This window comes from Camarhynchus parvulus, chromosome 1, assembly GCF_901933205.1.
Source record: "Camarhynchus parvulus chromosome 1, STF_HiC, whole genome shotgun sequence".
Classification (NCBI taxonomy): domain Eukaryota; kingdom Metazoa; phylum Chordata; class Aves; order Passeriformes; family Thraupidae; genus Camarhynchus; species Camarhynchus parvulus.
The window spans coordinates 64,832,123-64,855,252 of record NC_044571.1 but is presented as its reverse complement, the minus strand read 5'-3'; the positions used below and the strand labels follow the sequence as shown (position 1 = coordinate 64,855,252).

At 38.2% G+C, this 23,130-nt stretch overlaps 1 protein-coding gene across 1 annotated transcript in view; it reads left to right on the top strand.

Annotated features, from left to right (window-relative positions):
* FREM2 (FRAS1 related extracellular matrix 2) overlaps nt 1-23,130 on the top strand; it is a 122,712-nt gene that overhangs the window by 47,381 nt on the left and 52,201 nt on the right. Inside the window, exons 3-6 of the mRNA XM_030943348.1 lie at nt 16,510-16,656; nt 18,853-19,083; nt 21,720-21,845; nt 22,729-22,980. Of these exons, the coding sequence (XP_030799208.1) occupies nt 16,510-16,656; nt 18,853-19,083; nt 21,720-21,845; nt 22,729-22,980 (756 nt within the window). The remainder of the gene's footprint in view (nt 1-16,509; nt 16,657-18,852; nt 19,084-21,719; nt 21,846-22,728; nt 22,981-23,130) is intronic.

Genomic DNA, 23,130 nt, shown 5'->3' with positions numbered 1-23,130 from the left:
GGTTTCACCCTCTGCTAGGAATCAGACATAGGGATGAAGTGGTTTTGTAGTGGAAATAACATGGAAAACTGGCTTTTCAGGTTAAGGACCAGATTTACATTCTAACACACTGATTTATACCAGCAAGGAATGTCAGCATGAGGGCTTGCTTCCAGCATCAAGAGACAGCACTGCTGCCAAGCACAGCAGTCCCACTTTCTCTCCACCCCTGGTATTTATCACTGTGCTGATGCCTCCCTTACCCTGGCACAAGCCCTGTTACTCTTGTGCCATGAACTCTGGGTCAGGGGAAACACCCAGATTAAAATTAAACTGGTTTTTTCCGCATTTAGTTCTACGAGAGATCATTTCCCTGGAGCTGTTCCTTAAATGGCCATGCAAACACTTGTGCCAGTTCCAGGGGGGAAACACAGCAGGAGCTGGGACTGAGAGAGAGTCTGTGGGGAACAGAGAGTCCTGAATTTCTTAGGCAGTGCTTAGTCTGCATTTGCTAAGTGCATCCAGGGATGCACTTTTAGTCAGTTTAACCCAATCTGAGACCAGCACTTTGGCTCAGGGATGCATTTTCAGTCAGTTTAAACCAATCTGAGACCAACACTTAAATGGATACTGCCTGCCTCAGAACTTGTCCTGCTCTGAGACGTGTTCCTGACCCACCCTGTTTGCCTGTTGTTTCAGGCTGCTTTTGATGCAGGCAAACATCCACACATTAAGCTGAAAGATATGGTGCCAAGAGGTAGGGCATTTCTTATTTATAACCGGATCAATGTTCAGTACAAATCAACTTGTACTGAAGTAGGGATTTACTCAGTAGGGCTTGCAAATTTCCCTTTTAGTAGTAGAGTCAGAGGCCGTGTAACATGTTCACTTTTCAATCTGCATACTCCCCTCTCTGAGGAAAGTTTTTAAGTGTAGTTTGTGCTAGATTGAAGACAGATGAAGTTAGATGACAAATTCAGGTGACTGAATATGTATAGTTGTCAAAGGTTCCACTGTCATCTATGAATAACTAGATTGTACAAGTTGGAATTACAAAACTATTCAGCCAATGCAAGTGTCTTCTTTACGATGAGCTGAATAGCTCTCCAGGCACTGTTGGGCATGTTTCAATTCCCCCAGCATAGCACCAAGTGTATTGTGAGGGCTCCACCCATCCTGCGTGACCTCTGTCCAACCCTGCTGAAGGGCATGGGTTTCCTGTTAATCATGTGTTATATTTGCCAGCTGTCTGCAGATGTCTCAGATACCTTAAAGGGTCTCAAATGACCCTGAATACCTATCTTTAAACAGTAGGATACAAATCCACTGACTAGTCTTCCCTGGATATAAGGGATGCCTAGGGATAACTATCTTAGGATGCAGGCATCTACCTCATCCAAAGTTAGGTGAAACAAATCTCAATAAATGCTTTTCAAAAAAACCTGTCTAACATAGCATGAGTGTAATTCAGTGCAGGAATGTCTCTCTACATAGAGAGTTCTGGAGAGAAATTGGACAAAGACTTCCAGCTGCTGCTGGCAGGAGCAGTGAAAGAACTGAAGTTACTAGAACCAACAAGTTTTTGTGGATTTTTTTTGCCAGACCACTGCTCTTTACCATCTTTACTTACTGAGATATTTCTAGTGAGTCAGGCTCAGTGGAACCAGCAGTGTCCAGAGCCAGTATAGTGTCCAGGCCAAAGACTCAATGGACTGCAGGTCAAAGTCTGACTAATGGGAGAAGAAAGGTCAGTGAGTTGTACCAACTTAAACTGCAGTATTACGGGTAGGAGAGAATGCCTGACATTACTGTGCTCTTTTTACAGAACGAATTTTTCCCTTCAGAACACACTGCTAAGTCTTGGTTTACTGACAGAATGTGAAGTTTTAGTTATGTGTTGTGGGAAAATGTATAAACTGATTTATCTTGCGTGTTCTGTGGGAGCCTGCTGCAGTCCTGAGCTAGGTGCCTGAAGAATTGTTTTGGAATTGTTTTTTTACAGGGAATGGAGTGTGAGTTGGGTAGAATGGAACCATTAATACATAAAAAAATACTCTGGAGATCTGCAGGATATTTTATTTCACTTCATCCAGCAAAATACTATTACTATCCATAACTGTGATATTATTATCCGTGTTACTGATTTATTTTAAACAGCCAAAAATAATTAATCCTCGCCCTGTTACACAGGTTCTTCCAGCACTTAATGAAGACTCAAATTCTCTGTAAGATGAAAAAGAAATCCCAATGCATAAATTCAGCTTTTAAAAAATGGTAAATTTTTGTGGATATGGTGCTGTGAGCACATTTATTCCCATTTATGTTGGTGGTATGAAGTGAATATCACTGGTAAGTGGCTACTATGGATTTTGTGATGGCAGAGAAGCACAAAAACTGTGGACCAGGTCTTAATCCATATGAGCAGTTGTTGCTTTGTTTGCTTCAACTGAGCTGCAGGATGAGACTGATTTTGAATACAGAGTGAAGGCACTGTATTCAATGAAGTTTAACAGAGTTCATTCTTACATAGGTCTGTGTGTATGTATCTATAGGAACTTATGCATACATATATAATTATATTGATTAATATATATACAGAGAAAAAGAGAAAGAGAGAGTCTTGCAGTGTAGGAACATATTAAAGAGTATTCCATGAAAGTAGTGCATCTCAGTTTTCTGTATTATTCTAACTATGTACAAAGAAATCTGGCTTAAGTTCATCAGTTGAAATGCACAGTCTCTTAAAATACAGGGTACATAGCTGCTGGGAAGAAATTTATAATCTTCCCAAAACTTACATGAAAAATGTGAATCTCCATGGTTGAAAAATGTGATGTCAATCATTTGAGCATATCAGGTGTAAAATTCTTTAGCACTAATTATATTTTCCATATTCCACACAAATTACCACACAAATACATTGGTGTTAATGCATACTGCATTGTTTGGTGATGATTGCACTTCACACTGGCAGATTCAAACCATAAAAATGAATGCTGGCCTTGAGTTCACTGCTGGTGTTTGCAGTGTAGTGCTGAAATGCTAGGAATGAAATAATATTCTTTAAAACATGCATGTTCATAATTTTTCTTTTCCCACATTAATAATAATATTCTGGCATAGGTTAGAACATATAATATTATACTTACTACAGTTAAGAGATTTATACCTTGTTGAAAGGTTTAAAGAACTCTAAGCGCTTTAACCTATTTGCTTGACACACTATTTAGTTTTCATAGGAAAGTAATGAAAGTTTTCGTTGTTCTGTTATTGACCCAAATAAGGCTGATTTCTTGACTACTAAGTGTCAGAATGTTTATGTATTCATTCAAATATAGAACTAAAACCACAGAATACTTAAAGTTGGAAAGGACCTCCAAGATTATAGAATCCAACTTATGACTAAGCATCACTGTGTCAACTAAGTTCCATGTCCAGTCATTTCTTGAACACTTTTAAGGATGGTGATTCCACCAGCACCTCGGGCAACCTATACCTGATCACTCTTTCATTGAAAAAACCTTCCTGTTGTCATACCTGAACTTTCCTTGGTACAGTTTGAGGCCATTTCGTCTTGTCCTGTCACTACTGCTTGAAAGAAGAGGCTGACCCTCACCTTGCTACAACCTTCTTTCAGGCAGTTTTAGAGAGTGATAAGGTCACCCCTGTGTGACGGTGGTCACAAGGGTTTTCAGGTGAGGTGAGAGACGAGAACGTTGACTCTATGATCAGAAGGCTTGATTTATTATTTTATTATATATAAATATATATATATATATTACATTATAACTATACTAAAAAGAAAAAGCAGGAAAGGTTTCTAGAAGCTGCTAAGCTAACAATAGACAAGAAAAGAATGATAACAAGGCAGCTCTCTCGGACAGAGTCCGACAGAGCTCAGTCTTGGATTGGCTATTAATTATAAACATCTAAGATGGGCCAATCCAGACGGACCTGTTGCATTCCACAGCAGCAGATAACCTATTGTTTACGTCTGTCTCTCAGGCTACATCTCCTCAGAAGGAAAAATCTCAAAGAAAAGATTTTTCACAAAGAGATGTCTGCAACACCCCTGGGCCTCCTCTTTTTCAGGCTTAACACCCCCAGCTCCCTCAACCACTCCTTGTATGATTTATTCTCTAGACCCTTCCCCAGCCCCATTGCCCTTCTCTGGACATGCAGCAGCAGCGCAATGTCTCTCCAGTAGTGAGGGGCCCAGAATCTGGTGTGGGATTTGAGGTGTGCCCTCACCAGTGCCAAGTACAGGGGACAATCCCTGCCCTACTCCTGCTGGCCACACTGTTGCTGACACAGGCCAGGATGTCACTGGCCTTCTTGGCCTCCTGGGCACACTGGCTCATGTTCAGCTGCTGTTGACCAGCACCCCTATGTCCTTTTCTGCTGGGTCTTTTTCCAGCTACTCTGCCCCCAGCCTGTAGTGCTACATGGTACTGTTGTGACCCAAGTGCAAGAACTGGAACCTGACCTTGTTAAATCTCACACCATTGGCCTCAGCGCATTGATTGAACCTGGCCAAATCCCCCTGCAGAGCGTTCCTGCCTCCAGCAGATCTGCAGCAATCTGCTGCATCATATCAGACTTAGGTGTCTTTCCATCATGCTACATTATGATTCTTTGAAACATTTTACAAAATTCCACACAATACTTGGTTACTGCTGACTTTTGTCTGTATTTATAGTATTTATAGGAGTTCACTTGTGTGTCAATCATAGACAAAAAAAATTGTACAAAATATTAAGTAATAGATTGCAGAGAGCATTCAGGAATTCACAGGAATGATTCACAGTAAGTTTTGCACTATTTGTAATAATATGGATTTGTGGGGTTTTTGGTGGTTTTTTAAAATTTTGTTTTTGTTTGTTTGTTTGTTTTTATTTTTATTTTTATTTTGCAGCCAATGGGTGTGCAGGAACACTAAGTAACAGGGCATATTTAATCATTAAATTTGATTTGGTGTGAGCAGAAATTTAGATATAAAGCCAGCTTCACTCAATACTGCACGATATAAGAAGAGAACACATGTACTTCTTTCAGCTTTTTAAAGTTGAAATAGATGTATAGCCTTACTGGGATATGCTCAGATTTCCACTGTTAATCTGGAATATTTTCATCATTACATATATATATGTGAGTAAGTATACTTACATGTAGTACAAATCATAAATATGCTTTTATTTTGAGCTTCCATGCACTTCTGCATAACATTTTTTCTATTCAGATCTTGTTGCATACTTGCTAAGGGAGCAAAGAGTTAACCTAAAAGGTTATAGCTTTCTCATAGAATGTACTGTCCAAATCTCATTCTCAAGATCTCTTAGGAAGAAAATGTTTAACCATAGCCTGAATGAAATTCCAGGCCCACTTTCATGCCATGAGTTTTGCCAGCCTGTTCTCCAGCAGATTTAAATAAGTGTTCTGCTTATCAAAATGTGATTCAGAGAAAGCAGTGCCCTTTGAGGACACTGGTGTGAAAACTGGCTGTGAAATTTGTCTGGCACATATGGCTGGCACATCTGTAGCTGTTGAGTAATGTTAAAGGAAAGCATAAGAAAAAAGGTTGGAAGATTTGGCCTGGATTATATGTCTATGTAAGCAGCAACTCTATTTACCCCAAGAAGTTCATGTGATGACAGACTGGGGAGCAAATGGTTTCTGTGGCCACCCATGAGTAGGAAAGAGAGAGACAAGTGTGTCCAACAACCTGTAGAGTGCACTGTCACAAAGCACTGACAGAACCCAAGATCAAATCTACCCTTATTTATTTCCTTCTAGCCAAAACCAAGCCTTTTCTGTCTGTGGAGCAACATAGTCCCTTAGTGAGCTACTCAAGACAGAGCTTAATGAACTATCTCAGGAATCAGCAGGGTTGAGGAGGCTCAGCAGAGCATCCATCTGGTAAAGCTTTGCCGCTGGCAGGGCTGAGTCATGTGGCACTATCCTTTGTGCCATGAAGAGGTACCTACTCAACTAGAGCTTGTTTGTGTCGCTCTAACAGGATGCGCATACTGTGTCTTGCCCTCATGTTCATGTGCAAAAGCATGTTAAGGTATCTTGGTGACTGTGGATTGAAATACCTGTTCAATAAAAGAACTACAACCTAGGGCTCTTAATGTAAGCACGTACTAGAGCAAATGTGTCTGCATTGAACAAGTAGTTTTTGAGACAGTGCACACACATTTTTTTTTGCTCCAATGTTCTTTAACATAAGGACCTTTATCAAACTTATCCTGAAAGTTGCTCATTAACTAGAAAGTGAAAAGAAAGTGCTTTCCCATGGTTATGTTAGACGATACTACCCTCATTGTCCTCTCAAGAACTTACTCAGGGAGTATGTGAAGAGGTGAAGAACAGAGGTATTGCTTGTGTCTCAGCAGCTAAGAAATCTAAAAGATATATTAATTTATTAACATGAGGTAAGAATCATGTCCAAAAGATTAGAACTATGTTTGGACAAAGATGTTTCAATATCTCAATATGTTCTCTTGAGATATTTGAGTTAAAGTGTGTAAAAACAACTTATTGTGAGGCCTCCTTTAGACTGCAGCACACAATTTTAGAATCATAGAATGATTTTGGGTTTGAAAGGACCTAAAAGCTCATCTGGTTTCAAATATTTTGTTCCATTTGATCAAAAAACATCTTGTTTCATCTGTTCAACAGATGAAGTGTTTTGGAGTGTTCCATAGTTGGAAGTGGAGACAAAGGCAAGAAGCTCCTGCTTTTGGAGGTGGAGATTATGAGAATATCCCTTTGGTCAGTTTGGATTAGCTGTCCTATTTGTGCCTCCTGCCAAGATCTTGCCATCCCCAGCCAACTGAAGGGTGGTGGAAAGTTGGAGAGACAGTTCTGATGCTGTGCCAGCACTGCTCAGCAGGAGGCAAAAACACTGGTTATCAACACCAGTGCACAGCACACCACTGTGAGGGCTGCTGTGGGGAAAATGAACTCCATCTCAGCCACACCCAATGCAACCTTATAAATAATATTAGTAGTATTTGCCCTCTTTGAAAAGGAATGAAAAAGCGACCTAGACAAGTGATTTTTTTTAAATAGGCAAAAAAAATAGCAGGTACTTCTTTAGAAAGTTTAAGGCTAGAGCTCACCCTTCCAAGCAACAAGATAGGACTGACCAGTAAAGTTAAAGCAGGAAAATTTCTCTGACATAGAGAAACCAGTCAAGGATCTGATTTAGCAAAGGTGTGGGCATGAGTAAAGTTACATGTGCATATGTTAGAATGATTGAAACTTTATTATGGATCACATTACTTTTCAGATGAATCTCTAACTAAGGACTCAGTGCCGTATTTTTCTTTAGAATGTGTGGCATAGATTGTTTTGCGCAGGAGGATCAGCAGTGTATTGCTTTCAAGCTGACCAACTGGTCGCTCAGCTTTTGTGGATGGGCTGAAATGTGCATCTTCCTGGAGGTGTCAAGCAGAGTACCAGCAATCAATGACATTTCATATATTGCACAGTTCTCAGAAGATTAATACCTTTGCCATCTCATTTTCTACTGTTAATTAATATCCACACCTATTTGATCCTATAAAACAGAGAAAAAAAATCCTGTGAGTGTAAGTTATGCACCTCTTATGTACCTCTCATGTACCTCTCATTAATCAATCCTGCTGATTAAGACATCAATTTTCTTCTTGAATTAGGGTAAGAATAGAAAGAAGTATTCTTAAAAGATATCCAGAGGAGAGGCTTTCACAGGTAGCTCTATGGCAATCAGTGACTAGAAGGGTTTGTGTAACCATCTGTACTTACACAGCTGGAGGGCTGCCCAGGCTGATTCCATCTGAGATGTCCTGTTAATCTCACTGAGCAACCAGTGAGCTTTGTCATTTTCTCACCTCTGCTCTGTTCTCCAACCTCTGCTGTATCCTCTATTCTTCATGGCCTTATGGTCCATGGGGCTTCTGTGGCATTCCTGGAATGGGCTTCCATGAGCCTTGGTCACTAGCATGTTGTTGCATCCTACAAGAATCAGAAATCCTAACAGGTAGTGAGGGCACTGTCACATGTAGTGGGGGAAAGAAAGGTAATATTTTGAGCAGCCATGAAATCAGTTTAAAATAACAAGTTTAACACCCCCAGCCAAAAGGAGGAGATAGGTGATGACAGCTTAGCGCTGTGTCATCAGCATTGTTCAGATTGCTGCAGGCAAGAGTTTTCCCAGTGACTTCCCAAGTGCCCCCCGTGGTGCTGCAGCCCAGGGAACTGCCCTGGTTTGTGTCTCAGCAACCTCAGCAGCTACAGCAGGTGCCATGCGGGAGGCTGAGGTCATGTCCCAACAGGTGAGTGCTATGCAGCTCCCTTTCAAGAAAGGGTGGGAGACAGCTTTCTTTAAACGTGATAAACATTTGTGCTGGCTGGCAAATTGAAACTGCTGTGATCACACCTCTGCACATTCCTGTACAAACTCTAGGGCAAAAAATGTAAACTTGAGACCAGAGATACCCAGGCCTTCACCTGCCTGTATGTGATAGCCAGCAGATTTGGTGGGAGCCAGACTTGACTTGACTTGAGAAAAAACATTGCTGCCCTGACCTTTGGGAAAAACCTGAAGGATTTTAATTTCTCAATGCATGTGGGAGAACAGTGATGGAAATCTTCATCAAAGATTTTTCAGAAGCTTGAGGAGTGCCAAACAACTTAAATAGCTTAAACAGTAATCTCTTTTCAAGCAAAATAAAATTTGAACTGTACAGAAGTAAGTTGTCAAAGTTGGTTGTATAATAAAAACAAATTTGATGGTAAAGATGCAATTTTTCTACTGCGGATTTTAATTTAATTACTACTTATCTCAAAGTGTAAGTGAAGATTTCATGCAGAGAAGGAGAAAGAAATGATGTGTTGGAAGCAACAAACTATCAAGATTGAGTTTTCATAATTTCACAGTCACTTCTCTTCCCTGTCCTTCTGCTTTATGTTTGTTGAGCTCCTCTCTTGGAAAACTCACAGTGCTCATATTATTCTGGACTCTCAACTCTACTCTTCATTTCTGAAGTACATTTTGCACTTATTTTTAATATTTAAACAGATTTTTGACACCTTGGCTTGAATCTTTTAAGGAATCTTTGGCTTTTTCCATTTGTTTTTGGGTTTTTTTTCCTTCTTGTTATATATGTTATGACTACAACATAGGAATTTCAGATGAAATAATACAGGAATATATTATCATTGCTGCCATAAAAGGGGAAATTTTGCCCCTTAGGATAGACTTCAAGTAATGCTAAAAATTTTGTCATGATCTAAAAAAATAACACATTTTGCAAAAATATTTCTTTCCTCAGCAGAACTAATATCTTTGACTACTCTGCAAGGCTTGTCTCAAGTTAAAGTTAGTGACTTCAAAGGGAATCCTTTTCTGTTCTTTTTTATATCAACAATTTTATATGTTTTCTCTTTTTTAATCTGCCCTTGCTGAGCAGGACTAAATAATCTGCAAAAGGTTATAGGTTTGATATAGCTTTAAAAGGATGAAAGGCACCACAAAGAAGTTTCTCAGGTCAAATAATGTTAAAAGTCAAATATTTGAGATTACCTGGTACAATTACTCTGAATTGAATTAAAAAATAAATGAATCTGCCTGACATTTGTTGTCCTCCAATCAGTCAGGCATTTTATTTGTTGTATTGCCAGAACAGAAAAAGAACCAAAATGCAAGTCTCTGGAAGTAAATTCTTAATAACAAGAAGCAGTTCAATCACTTTGACACAGAGTTAAAAGAATGCTTTTTGTGTCTATGCTCAGTGGGCTATAGGAAGTCCAGTTGATAAAATGGAAACACTATTCCAACTTGTTTAGAGTAGGTTTTGCAAATAATAACAACCTCTTTAATTCCTCTTGCATACATTTTCCTCTTACGTCTGTAAAATTTGAGATTTATGAGTTTGGATTGTGATCTGAAATGGAGGGGAATTTTCTACCAAGACAGTGTTCAACAGCTAGGAAAAAGAAGTTGAAAAGTTCAATTATTTATTCAAGGGAAATTTGCCAATTTGACACATAAAAAACAATTAAATGTTCATTGTGAAAAATTAGAGGTCTCAGTTTCAGATGATACCTCTTCATACACCCTGGTTTTAAGCATGAGAATGATTTTGCAAGCATTGAAATGTTAGGCATGTATGTCGGAGTCTGTAGCAGTGGGTTCTACATGAAAATGTAATCCAATGAAGGGAAAATTGGTCTATTCTTTTCCCAGAATAGAAGAATTTCTTAAAATAGTACAATACGAAGTGAGATAATATTTTGATTTTGATTATATTTCTCCCGACTCCTGTTCTATTGTAATGTCTTGCATTTGTGAGGTTGCAGTACACTTTTCTGTTACTACTCATAAATTGACTGGGGCTGAGGATGTGCCATGACCCTCAAGTTTAGCGCTCTGTCTGAGTAGGCTTTGAATGAGAGTAATTTTCCTATGGGCTAATACATGTGTACTTCAAGGGTATAAACCAGAAGAGAAGTCCCCTATGTGACAGTAGTTAAGATGGTTGAGCTAGACCCGTTATTCTGTGAGCCAAGGAACCTTGCTTCAATTCAGCCAGAGCCTCTTGGGAGAAGTTGTCTGGCGCCACAAAACAAATTAGTGAGCAGAGACTGAAAACTATTAAGTTTATTTTAAGAATGTGTTGTCAGAGATCTAATAAATTTGCTTGTTGCTGCAGGCCATGCATGTATGAAGCCCTAACTAATCCAGGTGGTGTTTTTTTCCCTCAGAGGGAGGTGCAGGGTGTGGATCTTTAGGATAAAGGTATTGTGCTTTAGGTAATGTGGGCATTGTTTAATGATAGACATGACAGCTTGAGTGGTATGTTTGGGTTTGCTCTGTTGATGCCCACAAGGCAATTTAAGTTAATTTTCTCATGCAAAGTTAGTTAGTGACTACACAAAATGCTAATTAGATTAATGACAGCATGAAAATTACTTTATAGTAGCAGAACAGTTCTTCTAAACCAAATAGATTTTTTTTTTGCCATATTTAAATATTCCAAAGATTACTTTTAAAGTGTTTAAATTTACAAATTTACCATATTATAGTTCAGGACCAGTTGTGTCTTTGAGTTTTCTCAGGACCCTCCTTTGTCAAGAAGATGACTTAACTGGGTTTTAGTTAGCCATATAGACTGGTGGGTTGAACACACTCCCGTTACATTCAATGGAGTGGGTCAATCTTTCCAGAAAGTGATCCACCTGTTCATATAAGATGTGCCTGCAGTTCCTGAAGATGTATTGCTTTCTGTTCCTTGTGCCTAGACAGCTAGGTTTAATTAAACATACATCTTCTTTAGGATGGCATTAGATGATATGAATCCTGTGTCTAGGAAAGATCTCTTGTCTTCACCTTTTGTGGAACAGGAGCCAGCTGATTATGTTCCTGTGCTCTGGAACCTGAGCAAAAACATACTGTGTTTTGCCAGGAGTGGTTACTCACTGGAGATACTGAATTTATTCTCTCTGTGTTCTTTTCTGCTCAGAGGCAGTGGTCATCCTGGAGAGCTAGTCCCTTGCACGCAGCGCAGAATCTAAAACCAGCAAGTGGATCTTTTGGGTTCCCTAGAAATCAGTTACAAACTAAGTATTTAACATGAATAAAGGCGTTCAAGCACACACAGTGTGTTTGAAAGTGCTCCAGCATCTTTTTTGGTGATTCAGATTGGGTTGCTCTTTATCCACTTTGCTCTTTCCTAGTCTCGGTGCAGCCAAGAGTGACAGTATCCTGGCTTTCAGTGAATTTCTGCAGAGCTGATTTATAATTAAATTAATTTAAAGCTATGACACTAATTGGTTGAAGAGCCAGTGCATATTTGCTTGCACAGTTTTTTTGTCAATGAAAATCAAGTTAACCTCTCAATCAGAACCCAGGTAATCTCCTGCAGAAGAACAGACCCATAGACTTGAATTGGGAATTCCTTGGATTAACCCAGCATGAATCTCCAGACTGCACTTGGAGACATCCTTAGTGACACTTAGTTGAATTTTACAAGTATCCAAATTTAATACGCACTAGGTAACCTTGACATTCATGTCTTGTCTCTCGTTTAACCATCCTTCTTGTAACAAAGCAGCTACATGGTATTTTTCAGATATTTCTTCTGCTGTGTGGCTTCAGGCATTTGTTTATTCTGAGCCCTGGCAAATGTGGCCCTTTCAACTTTTTTTGGGGGGGTAGACATGAAACAGAAAAAAGAGTTACAGAAAGTACTGAAAGATGGAAACTGTCTGCAGTTCATTGGATACCAGCAATTATACTCCAGGCAAGCTAAGTCCATAATGCTGGGAAGTGTGTGTTTTCTCATGAGAAGTTCAGAGAAAGCATTGTTTTAGTCCCTAATCACTTGGGGCTGGTTTAGGGGGTTCATTTTGACTGTTCTGCAAATATATTGAGTTACATGGCAGATAGAGTGCAGGAGAGTGCAGAGTTCAGCAAGTTGTTTTAGTGATTGGGGTCTATTTCAGTGTACTTGAAAGACACTTATAAAGGTGCAACATTTTAAAGCTTTTCTGATCAGGTAATATTATTGGTTATCTTATGCATTGTTAAAGTCAATTCAAAACTTTCTAGTGGCATGTGTTGTGTGCTGGGTTAACTTAGGCATTTAATTTCTGTGATTTCCATATGAAATTCAGGCAGTTTTACAGGATATACCCTTTCTGATGGTCATAGCAGAGGAAATAGTCAGATTTGTTAAAACTCTTTTCCCACTCTTTCTTGTTTTTGATATATGTTCTTTGTCCGAGAGGAATTTGTAGGTTGGGTTTTTTCCCCATTAAGCAACCTTAGCTAATGACTAAAGAGAGCAGATACATTGTACCTTGAAGCTCTGCAGGTCCCAGATAGCTGCGTTTGTACAGACATATCTTGTGCACACAATGAGTCTGTGTGGCTGTGGGTATGCAGGGTAGGCACACTTTTGCTGATTCATCTTTGATTTATGCCCTGGATACTCAGCATGGAAGTCAATATCTGCATCAAGATGCATCAATTTCTGTTGTGTCAATAAGTGAATACTGAGGTGCAGTTATATGCATTTAATTATGAATTAGGGTCTGGAGTAACTTCTAGGGACAGCAAAAGTGCAATCAGACTTTCTTTACAGAATGGCCATTTTTTTAGCCCCTCAGGTCAACAGTGCTCAAGGTACACAATTTAATGTTAGAATTTTTTTTTAATACTGTCTTTACATAGCTCTGTGATCTATGGAGAAAACTGGAACTGATTCTTTCCTTCTCTAAGCTCTTTGCTCCATGATAGAAAATTCTGACAATCTAATCTGTGTTTTTTCATTAAGGATTTATAACTTAAAGATATCTGAGCAGCACGGCTGGAAAAATGAATGCTTGAATGAGAATATTAATTTCAATATTTTTCCCTTCAAGCAATTGACTGACCAAGTCCTCCTCCCCCTCCTCTTTTATTCATGTTGTGTAACTGGATCTGTTTTTTCCAGATGACTTGATCTTTTTAGGAATTTCTTGTTTGATGACCTATGCAAGGATAATACATCACTGTTTTCTGACAGGCAAAAAATTTGCTGACAGGATTTCTATAAAGACCAATTCCACGTTATATCTATCTTTGGCTTGTCATATACAGGCAAACCTTTTCAGAGGGTTTGTTCTTAAAGCCTTGGTCATGATGTCACTGTGACTCACCTTACTCTAGATCCTTACCTTCACTGCCTTACAAAGCTTCTAAATGTGTCTTACAACTCTTGCCATCTCATTTCTCCTGAATATCTCACTGTGCCACCTCCCATCTAGCATCTTCTGATTTAGGACTGCTGCACTCTGATCTCTGGCAAAATTCAGGAAGCAAGTTTTCATGCCTCACTTTAGCAGCATCTTGCCAACCACGTCTCATTGATGCAAAGTTCCTTTGGATTTACCATGTTCTAACACTGCCCTCCTTCCTTCTGTGTAGTTTTAAAAGTAATGGCTTCTTTCTCTGGACTTCTGATGTACTGCCAGCACTTGTCTGGAAGAGGAATAAAAGCAAAACTGGTATAGTAGCTTAATGATTTGCCCGGCAGCGAAATGTCTGACTGTGCCCAAGGGCATTGCTTGTGAGCAGTGCACAATCCATCTGCTGATGGAATATTATTGTAGGGCAGGTACTTGTTTTAATAGTGAACCAAATTAAAGTGGCATGTGCTGTTTTATTTCTGACATTTTATAACTTCTAAAAGCTATACTCCTGGTATTCTTCACAGTGTTGTGTTTGTGGGGTGCTTGGCTCTACTATGTCGTAGCAGTTTCATTCAGATTAGGCAGGGGGGAATTCATCTTACCCAGCATTAAATGGCTATAATAAAAGTCTCTATAATGTAAAGGGTCACAACAGGAGTTTTTAAACACCACTGAGGAAAAAATGCACTTATTTTTTGCAAATTTCAAGGCAAAGCTAATCTTATTAAAAAATAAATGCCTAAATTGGGTTATAGCTTTACAAAATTCCTCTTTCCTGGGTTTGACTATAAAGACAGTTTAGGATTTCTAGTCTCAAAATGAACACCTGAAATAAGGTAAGGTGTATCATATGCTGCCTGCTCTGTTTTATTAGAGGTCTGTAGTAATAATAATAATAGTAGTAGTAGTAGTAGTAGTAGCTAATAATAAGAAGAGCAGTGGTTTTATTCTGTGGGACAGTGGACTGTGAAAGGGCTTGTATAAATAAGAAAACATGTCTTCTGAACATGAAAAAAGCACAAAGTGAAGACACAAAGGTTTAAAATACCTAGATTCTTTTCTTAAAATTTTAAAGCTGATGGGTTTGGTATTGCACATTCTAAAAGGTGAACATGATATATTTCAGGGACAGAAGTAGGTCTGTAAAAATGAAGGCTTGCTGTAACCCCCTTAAGAAATAGACTTTTTTTGTGTGTTTGTTCAGGGGTTTTTATTCTATGAAAAAAAAAAGAAAAGAGAGAAACAGCTGAAAGCAAGAACTAGGTGGAATTAAGACAATACTAAATCTTTTTTATTGCCTGTCTTGTGCCTTTTTTCTTCCTAAATTTCATTCATAAGAGACCTGTATGTAAGATGTAGATTGTGTGCCTTTGTCCACAGCACATTTAACCTTGAGTTCTTTGGATAAGAGAACAATTTATGCCAGATTTTCTTTTGCTTCTATCCTCTGGTTAGAATATCTTTTGTTTAAAAGGATGCAAACTCAGCTGGAAAGTTTTCCTTTACTGTGGCAGTTTCAAATATCTGACATTCTCATTTGTAGTAAGCTTGTGCAGCAGTATTTCTTTTCACTAGTGGTACAAATAGGTTCTCTCTCCTCTAAAAGACAGTAAATTTCCATCCTTTTTATATGTCAGAAGCTTTTATCCTTCTGTTAAATTATGGTCAAATTGGGCAGTGTGTTCAAGGGTGGCACACAAATGGCTTTTCTCGCTGGATTAGAGAACAAGAAGTGTTCTGTTACATTTGTCCCCACAAACCGATGGGAAGACAACATACAGCTAACCTAATGTAAGTGCTGTTGTAGTCACTGCTGTAACACTATAGCTGCTGGTTCCCTCTGCTGCTCATTAGCTTCTGATATATGTGTTTGTAGCCTTCCCCTTTGTCAGTAACAATAGAGATCAAAAGAGCAGAAAGGAGCAGGGTGAGGAGTGCAGGGAGATACTCCAATAGCCATTTCCCTCCTTTCATTGACACAGTACCTTTGCCTCCGTGTGACATTGCACAACCAGTTCCTGGTTTTTCTAGTAGGCAGGTCAATAAAGAAACATAGGCACTTATCTTTGTAGCAGATTGAAAGCATGTGGAGTGGCTGCCTCAGTTTTCAAGAATGGAAGAAACTGGAAGGGGTAAACCAACCTTCATTTGTCTCTTCCTCCAGAAATTAAGCCATGAATTAATTTAAATGCTTAGATACATCTCTCTGCTGTTCACTTTTTTCACTGGCTTGAGTACAGAAATTTCCTTTCTAAAGGAAATTTCTTGCACATTTAAGACAATTGTTACCTGAGCAAACCTTGTTCTGTAGCAGCACCTTGTGGGAAGGAAATCAGACTACAGTCTACAGACGCACAGCCCAGCATTCCCAGAAGACAGTGGCGGAGTGAGCATCTGCCATCAGTGAGCTGAGCAGCTCATTTTATTACTGCTATAGAACTTACAGGATTCTAGAGTAATAAAAAGCACATCCATTAGGATGATATACAGAAGGCACCCCAAATACATTTCAATTAATGCTTGATGCTTTTCTCTTGAGAAATAAGAAAATTAGTGTACTATGTTTGTGTGCATCTAAGAAAAAACTTACTCCTATGTGTAGCAAATGTGTTATGGTTGAGTTCCTTACTTGTAATTTCTTCGTTTTAAATCTTTAAAACCTTTTGATTGTAATGTCCAGATAGATACATTTCTTACCCAGGATACAAGAGTAATTTTGGGTTTTTATCTTACCTAGGATGCAACGGTTTTGCATTAACCTCAAAAGACAAAAATGAAAAGTTATGTCTTTTTAATTTTGTTTTGCAGGAGGCAATAAGCTGAAGAATCAACATTTTCGCCTAAACTGGGCATGGATCTCCTTAGAAAAGGAGTATTACTTAGTAAATGAAGACACCAAGTATCTTGATGTTGTTCTTAAACGGAGAGGTTACCTGGGAGAAACCTCTTTTATAAGTAAGTTCAATTCTAAGCTTATCAGTTGCTTCTATAAATCGCTGCCCAGTTAGCTGATATAATGTATCAATGCAGCTGTATCCTATTGCTGCTGTTTCATGACAAGCAAACTAAAGTCAAAGGAATATGTTTATTTATTAAAGAGTGTATCTTTTATATGCTATGCATATGCATATGATTTCTATAGTTAAATAATAAAATTTTTCCTTTTGTGGTTTTTTGTCTTCTGCAACTAATTTCTGAATAAACATCCCAAGACATGGCCCTTCTTTCTTTGATTTGATTGATACCACTGTTTATTTGTTTCGCAGAATACAGTTCCTGTCCAGATCTTCTTTTCCCTGTAATGAAAAAAATGCAGCTGTAGCAACTGAAAAGACAACAATAAACATATATCATTTTCCAGGAAGGCTCTTGTGAGCTGGTCTGACCAGCAGCCAGCTCAGAAATGAGCATTAGGCTCATTTTCTTCGCTCAGTGTTGGCAGTCAACTGAGGCTGATACAGGAGGTGTTGAAAACTGTTTGCAGTGTCTGGGGAGTGGAAAGGTGAAAAAAAGGTTGTGTTATCACATTCTGCAACCTCACACCTGTTTCTAGCTTCTGGATCTGTTTCCTCCTCTGATGCATTTGCACCAGGGAACATTATCCTTGTACAATTTCTCACTGAAACCTATGGTGAGCTTATACTGCTTAGAGAAAACACTCATTTTAAAGCTGTTTTTGCAGAGATATGTAAGCATTTACCTAACAAGTTTCTGTTTAGAGCTTTTTCTGATTAAAAATCTGAGTTTCAGGTAGTGAGATGCGGTAGGGACACCTATTTTGGCATGATATTTAGGGGATATAGACCTTAACCAACAGGATCTTACTTAAAAGACTCTGTTTTTAACAGTGAACCAACTTTAATAATATATTTCTTTTAAAGAAAGAAAAAGAATGGAAGATATATATATATATAATTAAGAATGTGTGGTTTAAATTAATTACTGGTACAGAATAACAGATACTGATGTGACTTCTGATCCTTCACGTAGAGTGCTTACAAAATTTTCTACCTGTGGATTCAAGGTGAGCTTCAGCATTGAGCTGACTGAAAAATCAGCAAACCAGTCTGAGTAACTTCCCTCCAACTACCTTAATCCAGCAATTGGAATTGCAGAATTGGAAAGAGGATAAAACATACTGGCCAAGATGCTTACTGGCCTTTCTGGTCTGTAGGCAGTGCCAAAGTGGCTGAAGGTTTATAGGTTATATAAAATTGGCTATGACTTTGACGGGGCACAAGCCTGAAGAAAGAAAGGCAAGGTTTGTAGGGAAAGGTCATATGTTTCAATGCATTAAGTAATGCAGCTGAAGAAACAATCAGAGAAGGGTGAAATTTTAAGGGTTTTTTTTTCTTAAAAACTAGAAAAGCCTTTGAGATTTCAGTTGTACTGTGGGATTTAAACAAGGCCAAATGCATGAGCTGGAGATGGTTCTTAAACACTGTCTAATTTCCATGAGGGTCTTTCAGACAGCCTTAAAGTGAGAGTGAGATGCCTGTGAAAACCAGTTTCAGAGCAGTCTGAATCTGAGGCTGGAAGGCCTGTGCCATCTCTCTGGATTGAGTTGTTTGAATTTTTTCCCATGGACTTGCACTTCACCTTCACTTTAACCCATTGATTGTCATTATGCAAACACAGAAATAAGAGGATCATCATTTTTAAAAATTCTTATTGCAATGGCAATAAGGGCAATGGTTCAGGTTTTGCATCTTTTGTTTTTATTCCGTATATTTTCATTTGTGTCTTTGTGTTTTCCTTAGCTTTCCCTTCAAAGTCTGAACTTTCCAGGGATGTTTTTATTTTTTCTAAGAAAAGTAAATATTTTCTATGGTTTCAGACAGGATGCTGTTTAGATGTTCTGGAAAAGAAGAGAACATAGAGGGCTAAAAGGAGAGAAAAAGTCTGTTGTCCTTTTTGGACATCTATAATTGAATTGTAGGAAAATGTAAACTTGATGTAACTTCAGAGAATGTAGAGTTTTTCCACCTCTTTGTGTGACACCCAATATAAAATTGATCAAGAAAAATGGATTTAGTTTGAATGTGCTCAGGTTGTGGAAAGTATATTTTTCTACATGTCTTTTAAATGTGACACAATGGGAGAAAAATTACCAGTGATGTGTATAATGACCTGAATTTCTGGTTTTAACAGGTATTAGCACCAAAGATGGTACTGCCAAGAAAGATAAAGACTTCAGAGGGAAAGCCCAGAAGCAAGTGCAGTTTAATCCTGGTCAAACCTTAGCTACGTGGCGAGTGCGGATTTTGAGTGATGGTGAACATGAGCATTCTGAGTCCTTTCAAATTGTTCTTTCTGAGCCCGTCATGGCAATTCTGGAATTTCCTTCTGCATCCACAGTGGAAATTATTGATCCAGGAGATGGTGAGAACCTTTCCAGAACTGTACTGCTAATATGTGCATATACCAAAAGACAAACTGGAGGGCAAATGCTGTGAGTAACAGTGAATACTAAAGGTTTACTGTCCTCAAAATATTTCTGAAGACAGACTTGGGCATCAGGTAGCCATTTGTCCTCCATCACTTTAAGTGCTTGATGAAGGTACTCAGGCAGCATGTTTTTATGAAATACCTGCATTTTTTAATGATATGTTATTTCTAGGGGCTTTGTTTGTTTTCATTTTAGGTGTAACAGGTTTTCCATTAAATGTGTTTATAGACTGAGTGTGTCTGAAGAGTTGTCCAGGGGCTGACTTGATTTCCTTTGCCATGGTAATTCATGTTGGAGAGGATGGTACAAGAAAGTCTAGGCTGGTTGATCACAAGTTTGGTCTTGGAGGGAACTATTTGCATCAGTTATGCCTTGATAAGAACCTGAGAAGCTCAGTAATTGTAGCGTTCATTAGACAAAGTCTAGCGCACGCTGTGTCAAGAACAAATAAAATTATGGTTAAATATAAATCAAGAAATAAGCTGATTTTAAAGAATTCTAAAATAGAAGTAGAGCATGCTCTGGTTGTTTTGTATCTTTTCAGCTGCATCCAGACACTTGAGCCTGTGGGCTGTGTAGTCACACAGAACTGTCCTTAAGAAATCTTTTAAGCGCTGGGCAGCCGTAACAACTTGAATTATATGGTCTTCCCTAATTAATATTTGAAGAGTGTTGGGCATGGAAATTATCAGAAGTGTCTTAGTTCCTAGTTACAAATGCAAGTTAAACCCGAGTTTATCTCACATCCATTTTTAAATACTTGAAAAGCAGCATGTATGAGACACAGAAATAACATGAAAATGTGTTAAATCTCTTTATCTTTTCCATTATCAGTAAGACAGCACAATTAAAGGTAATTGGCTGAGTCTTCTTTATGCCAACAACAGTATTTTATATTTCTTACATTAAGATAAATTTTTTACAGTCCCAGAAAAATTGTATTAATTGTATAGAAAGACAAGTTGCAGAGAGCAAAACCAAATGCACAGCTGCAAATCAAGGAATATCTAGAAGAAAACTAGAGAGAGAACTTTGAGGGAAGGACTGTGTTTCCTAACAGCATTTTGAAGCTCAGGGTTTACCAAGCTCACTGAATAAGGACCATCAAAAATTTTATTTTGCTTCCAGTGAAAAAATCATTGATTTGAATTGTGTAGCTTTAGGATCAAGGCTGTGAGTTTTTTCAGAAAGCTGTACCAGCCTCTTGGGGTATGGGACATTAGTTAATGTTTTATTGCAAATATAGATTGCTTAGGGATATGTATTTTATACTCGCTGTGATGGTGTAGCTCATTCTCCTCCAAGCTTTTATGTTGTTCATAAGGTCTGTTAAACTTTTATAGTGCCATTTTACTCCTAGTTGAATAATTATGAGAGAGAGAGGGAGAGAGAGGAAACCAAATAAATCAGATTCTTGCATGTTTTGGAAGGTTAGAGTTTTTATTTTGTCAACTAAATTCTAAAGGGAGAAATAGAAGGAATTAAATGGGTTGGGTTTTTTAGTGCTGCCTTTTGCTTTGCTTTAAAACAAAAAAGTCAGGGTTTTATATTTTTCATGTTGAATTTTTGTCTTGCCAGAATAGTGAGTAGTCTCAGTCTTATCAAACCTGAATTACAGCATTTTTAAGGCAGGCTTTTGACCTCAAGTCATGCTAGTAGTAGTTGGAGAAATAAAAACTGGAACATGTTATCAAAGAAGTCACTTGACAATTTTCAGAACACTGTTTGCCAAAGTACTCTGAAATGATGAAAAATTTTGTGCAGTCAGCTGATACCACTTAATTTGATATTATACAGAATTATATTCTGTTTGGGTTGTAGTCACACTAATGAAACTTAAAGGTGCTTTGTAATTATGTGTGTGGCCACCTTTTGTTCTTGAGTTTTTGAGAGAACAAGAACAAAATTGATCCTGAATCCCAGCAATAAAACCCAGCAATCTGATTGTATGAGCATAAAATAATGAAGAAGTTCAGAATGCATCTGAGTGGGTTTTTCCCCTAAAAAAGATCTGATATCCTTTTCTATGACACTGGCTGTATTGACTGGGTCTTCTAGTAAAAAAGTAGTGTAGACATGTAACCAGCTAAAATCAAATGTCCAATTCAGAGTAAGATGTCAGGAGCTCAATCTTGTTCCTCAATGCCAAATGATTTTCCTGGTTATCTTGATGCAGTAAATTAAAGAATGGCCTTGATGAAGAGCCTGTGTGTGAGCTGTGCTATTGATAATTCTGTAGTTAACAGTTAATAATTAAATACCATGGAAATAATAAAAAGACAGACTTTGAGGACAAATTCTCCAAATACTGTCTTGCACCATTAACCCTAGATAGACAAATCAGTCACATTAGAGACCACTTAATAAGGACTTGTGAATTCAGACCTAATAATCTGATTTTCTTTTCCATTTCTGAAGCACTATGGAACTCTACTTCTCTCACCCTCCAAGTTTTACTGACAATTTAGTGGCATTGCCAATAAATGCAAGTTATTTGTTGCACTTTAGAATATTCAAAAATGCTCTTAGCTAATGTACAGGTGATGTTATGAGGTTCTTTTCTTCACAGAATCAACAGTCTTTATTCCTCAGTCCACCTATACTATTGAAGAAGATGTTGGTGAGTTATTTATTCCAGTCAGAAGGAGTGGAGATGTGAGTCAGGAACTGATGGTCATCTGCTACACACAACAAGGTAGTAGAATCTACTATAGAATAAAAAAAATGGCAAGAATGGAAAAGAGACAGAAATTTAAAAATATTTATTCCATCTATTTTACAATAAAATTGTTTATAACTCTGTTAATTACTTTTTCATCTAAATATCTTCAGTCTCAAGTGGAAATGCATTCATCTCTGTAATCTGTCTGAGAGTATTACTGAATGCAGTTTAAAAAGCATTGTGGACAGGTGAAGAGGATCTGTGTTCTTTATATTTCTGCAAGATTTTTATATGCAACCCCTTATATCTGAAAGTGAGGGGAACTGAAAGCACTGCTGTGATTGCCCTGGCTATCCTTCGCTTGTTTGTATCTTGAAAAAAATTATACAAAATAATATTGCTTAATTGTCATACTTTCTGTCTCTTACTCTGACTTTCAGTCTCTTACTAATAATATATGTGCAGGGCATGGGGTTTCTACACCTGTGGTTTTATTATTATTTTTTATCTGGAGCAATATTTTGTGTAAAGTCATCTGGAATACAGATAAATTTTTTTCATGACATTCTATCTGTTCAAGTCCACTGGTATCTTCAATATGGGTAAAATATACTAAGGTAGTTAACTGGTAATCCTCACAGGGGCTATTTTGTCAGTCTGTCTCTTGTGATAGGCAATATTCCTTCTGACTGGAAAGGTGCAAATGATTTGAAGAACCACACTCTTCCATTGTATCGTATACAGAAGAAGTAGAGACCTCAGAAGTGGGTCTGTGGACCTCTGACCTTGTCCACAGCCCATCTTATCACCAAAAGATAAACAGAAATTCAAAGATAATGAAAATAAAATTCCACTTCTGTGAGGAGATCATTGTAACCATGGTGTGTATAGTGGCTGTTTTCCTTTTATGCCACAGGAACAGCATCTGGCACTGCCCCAACCTCTGTGCTTTCCTACTCTGACTACATATCCAGGCCGGAGGATCACAACAGCGTTCTACGCTTTGACAAAGACGAACAAGAGAAAATGTGTCGGATTGTCATCATAGATGATTCCTTGTATGAAGAGGCTGAGACCTTTGATGTTTTGCTGAGCATGCCCATGGGTGGAAGGATTGGTGCAGAATTCCCAAGCACTCGCATTACCATTGTACCTGATAAGGATGATGGTAAGATATCATATAATTGCGGTGATACCCTCGATGCAGGACAGAAACTACAAGGAACATGACATTCAAATCAGCATGTGGGTTTTGTTTTTCTTCCTGCTGGTTAAAACACATTCTGCTTTCATCTTGAGATTAGAAAATATTATTGGA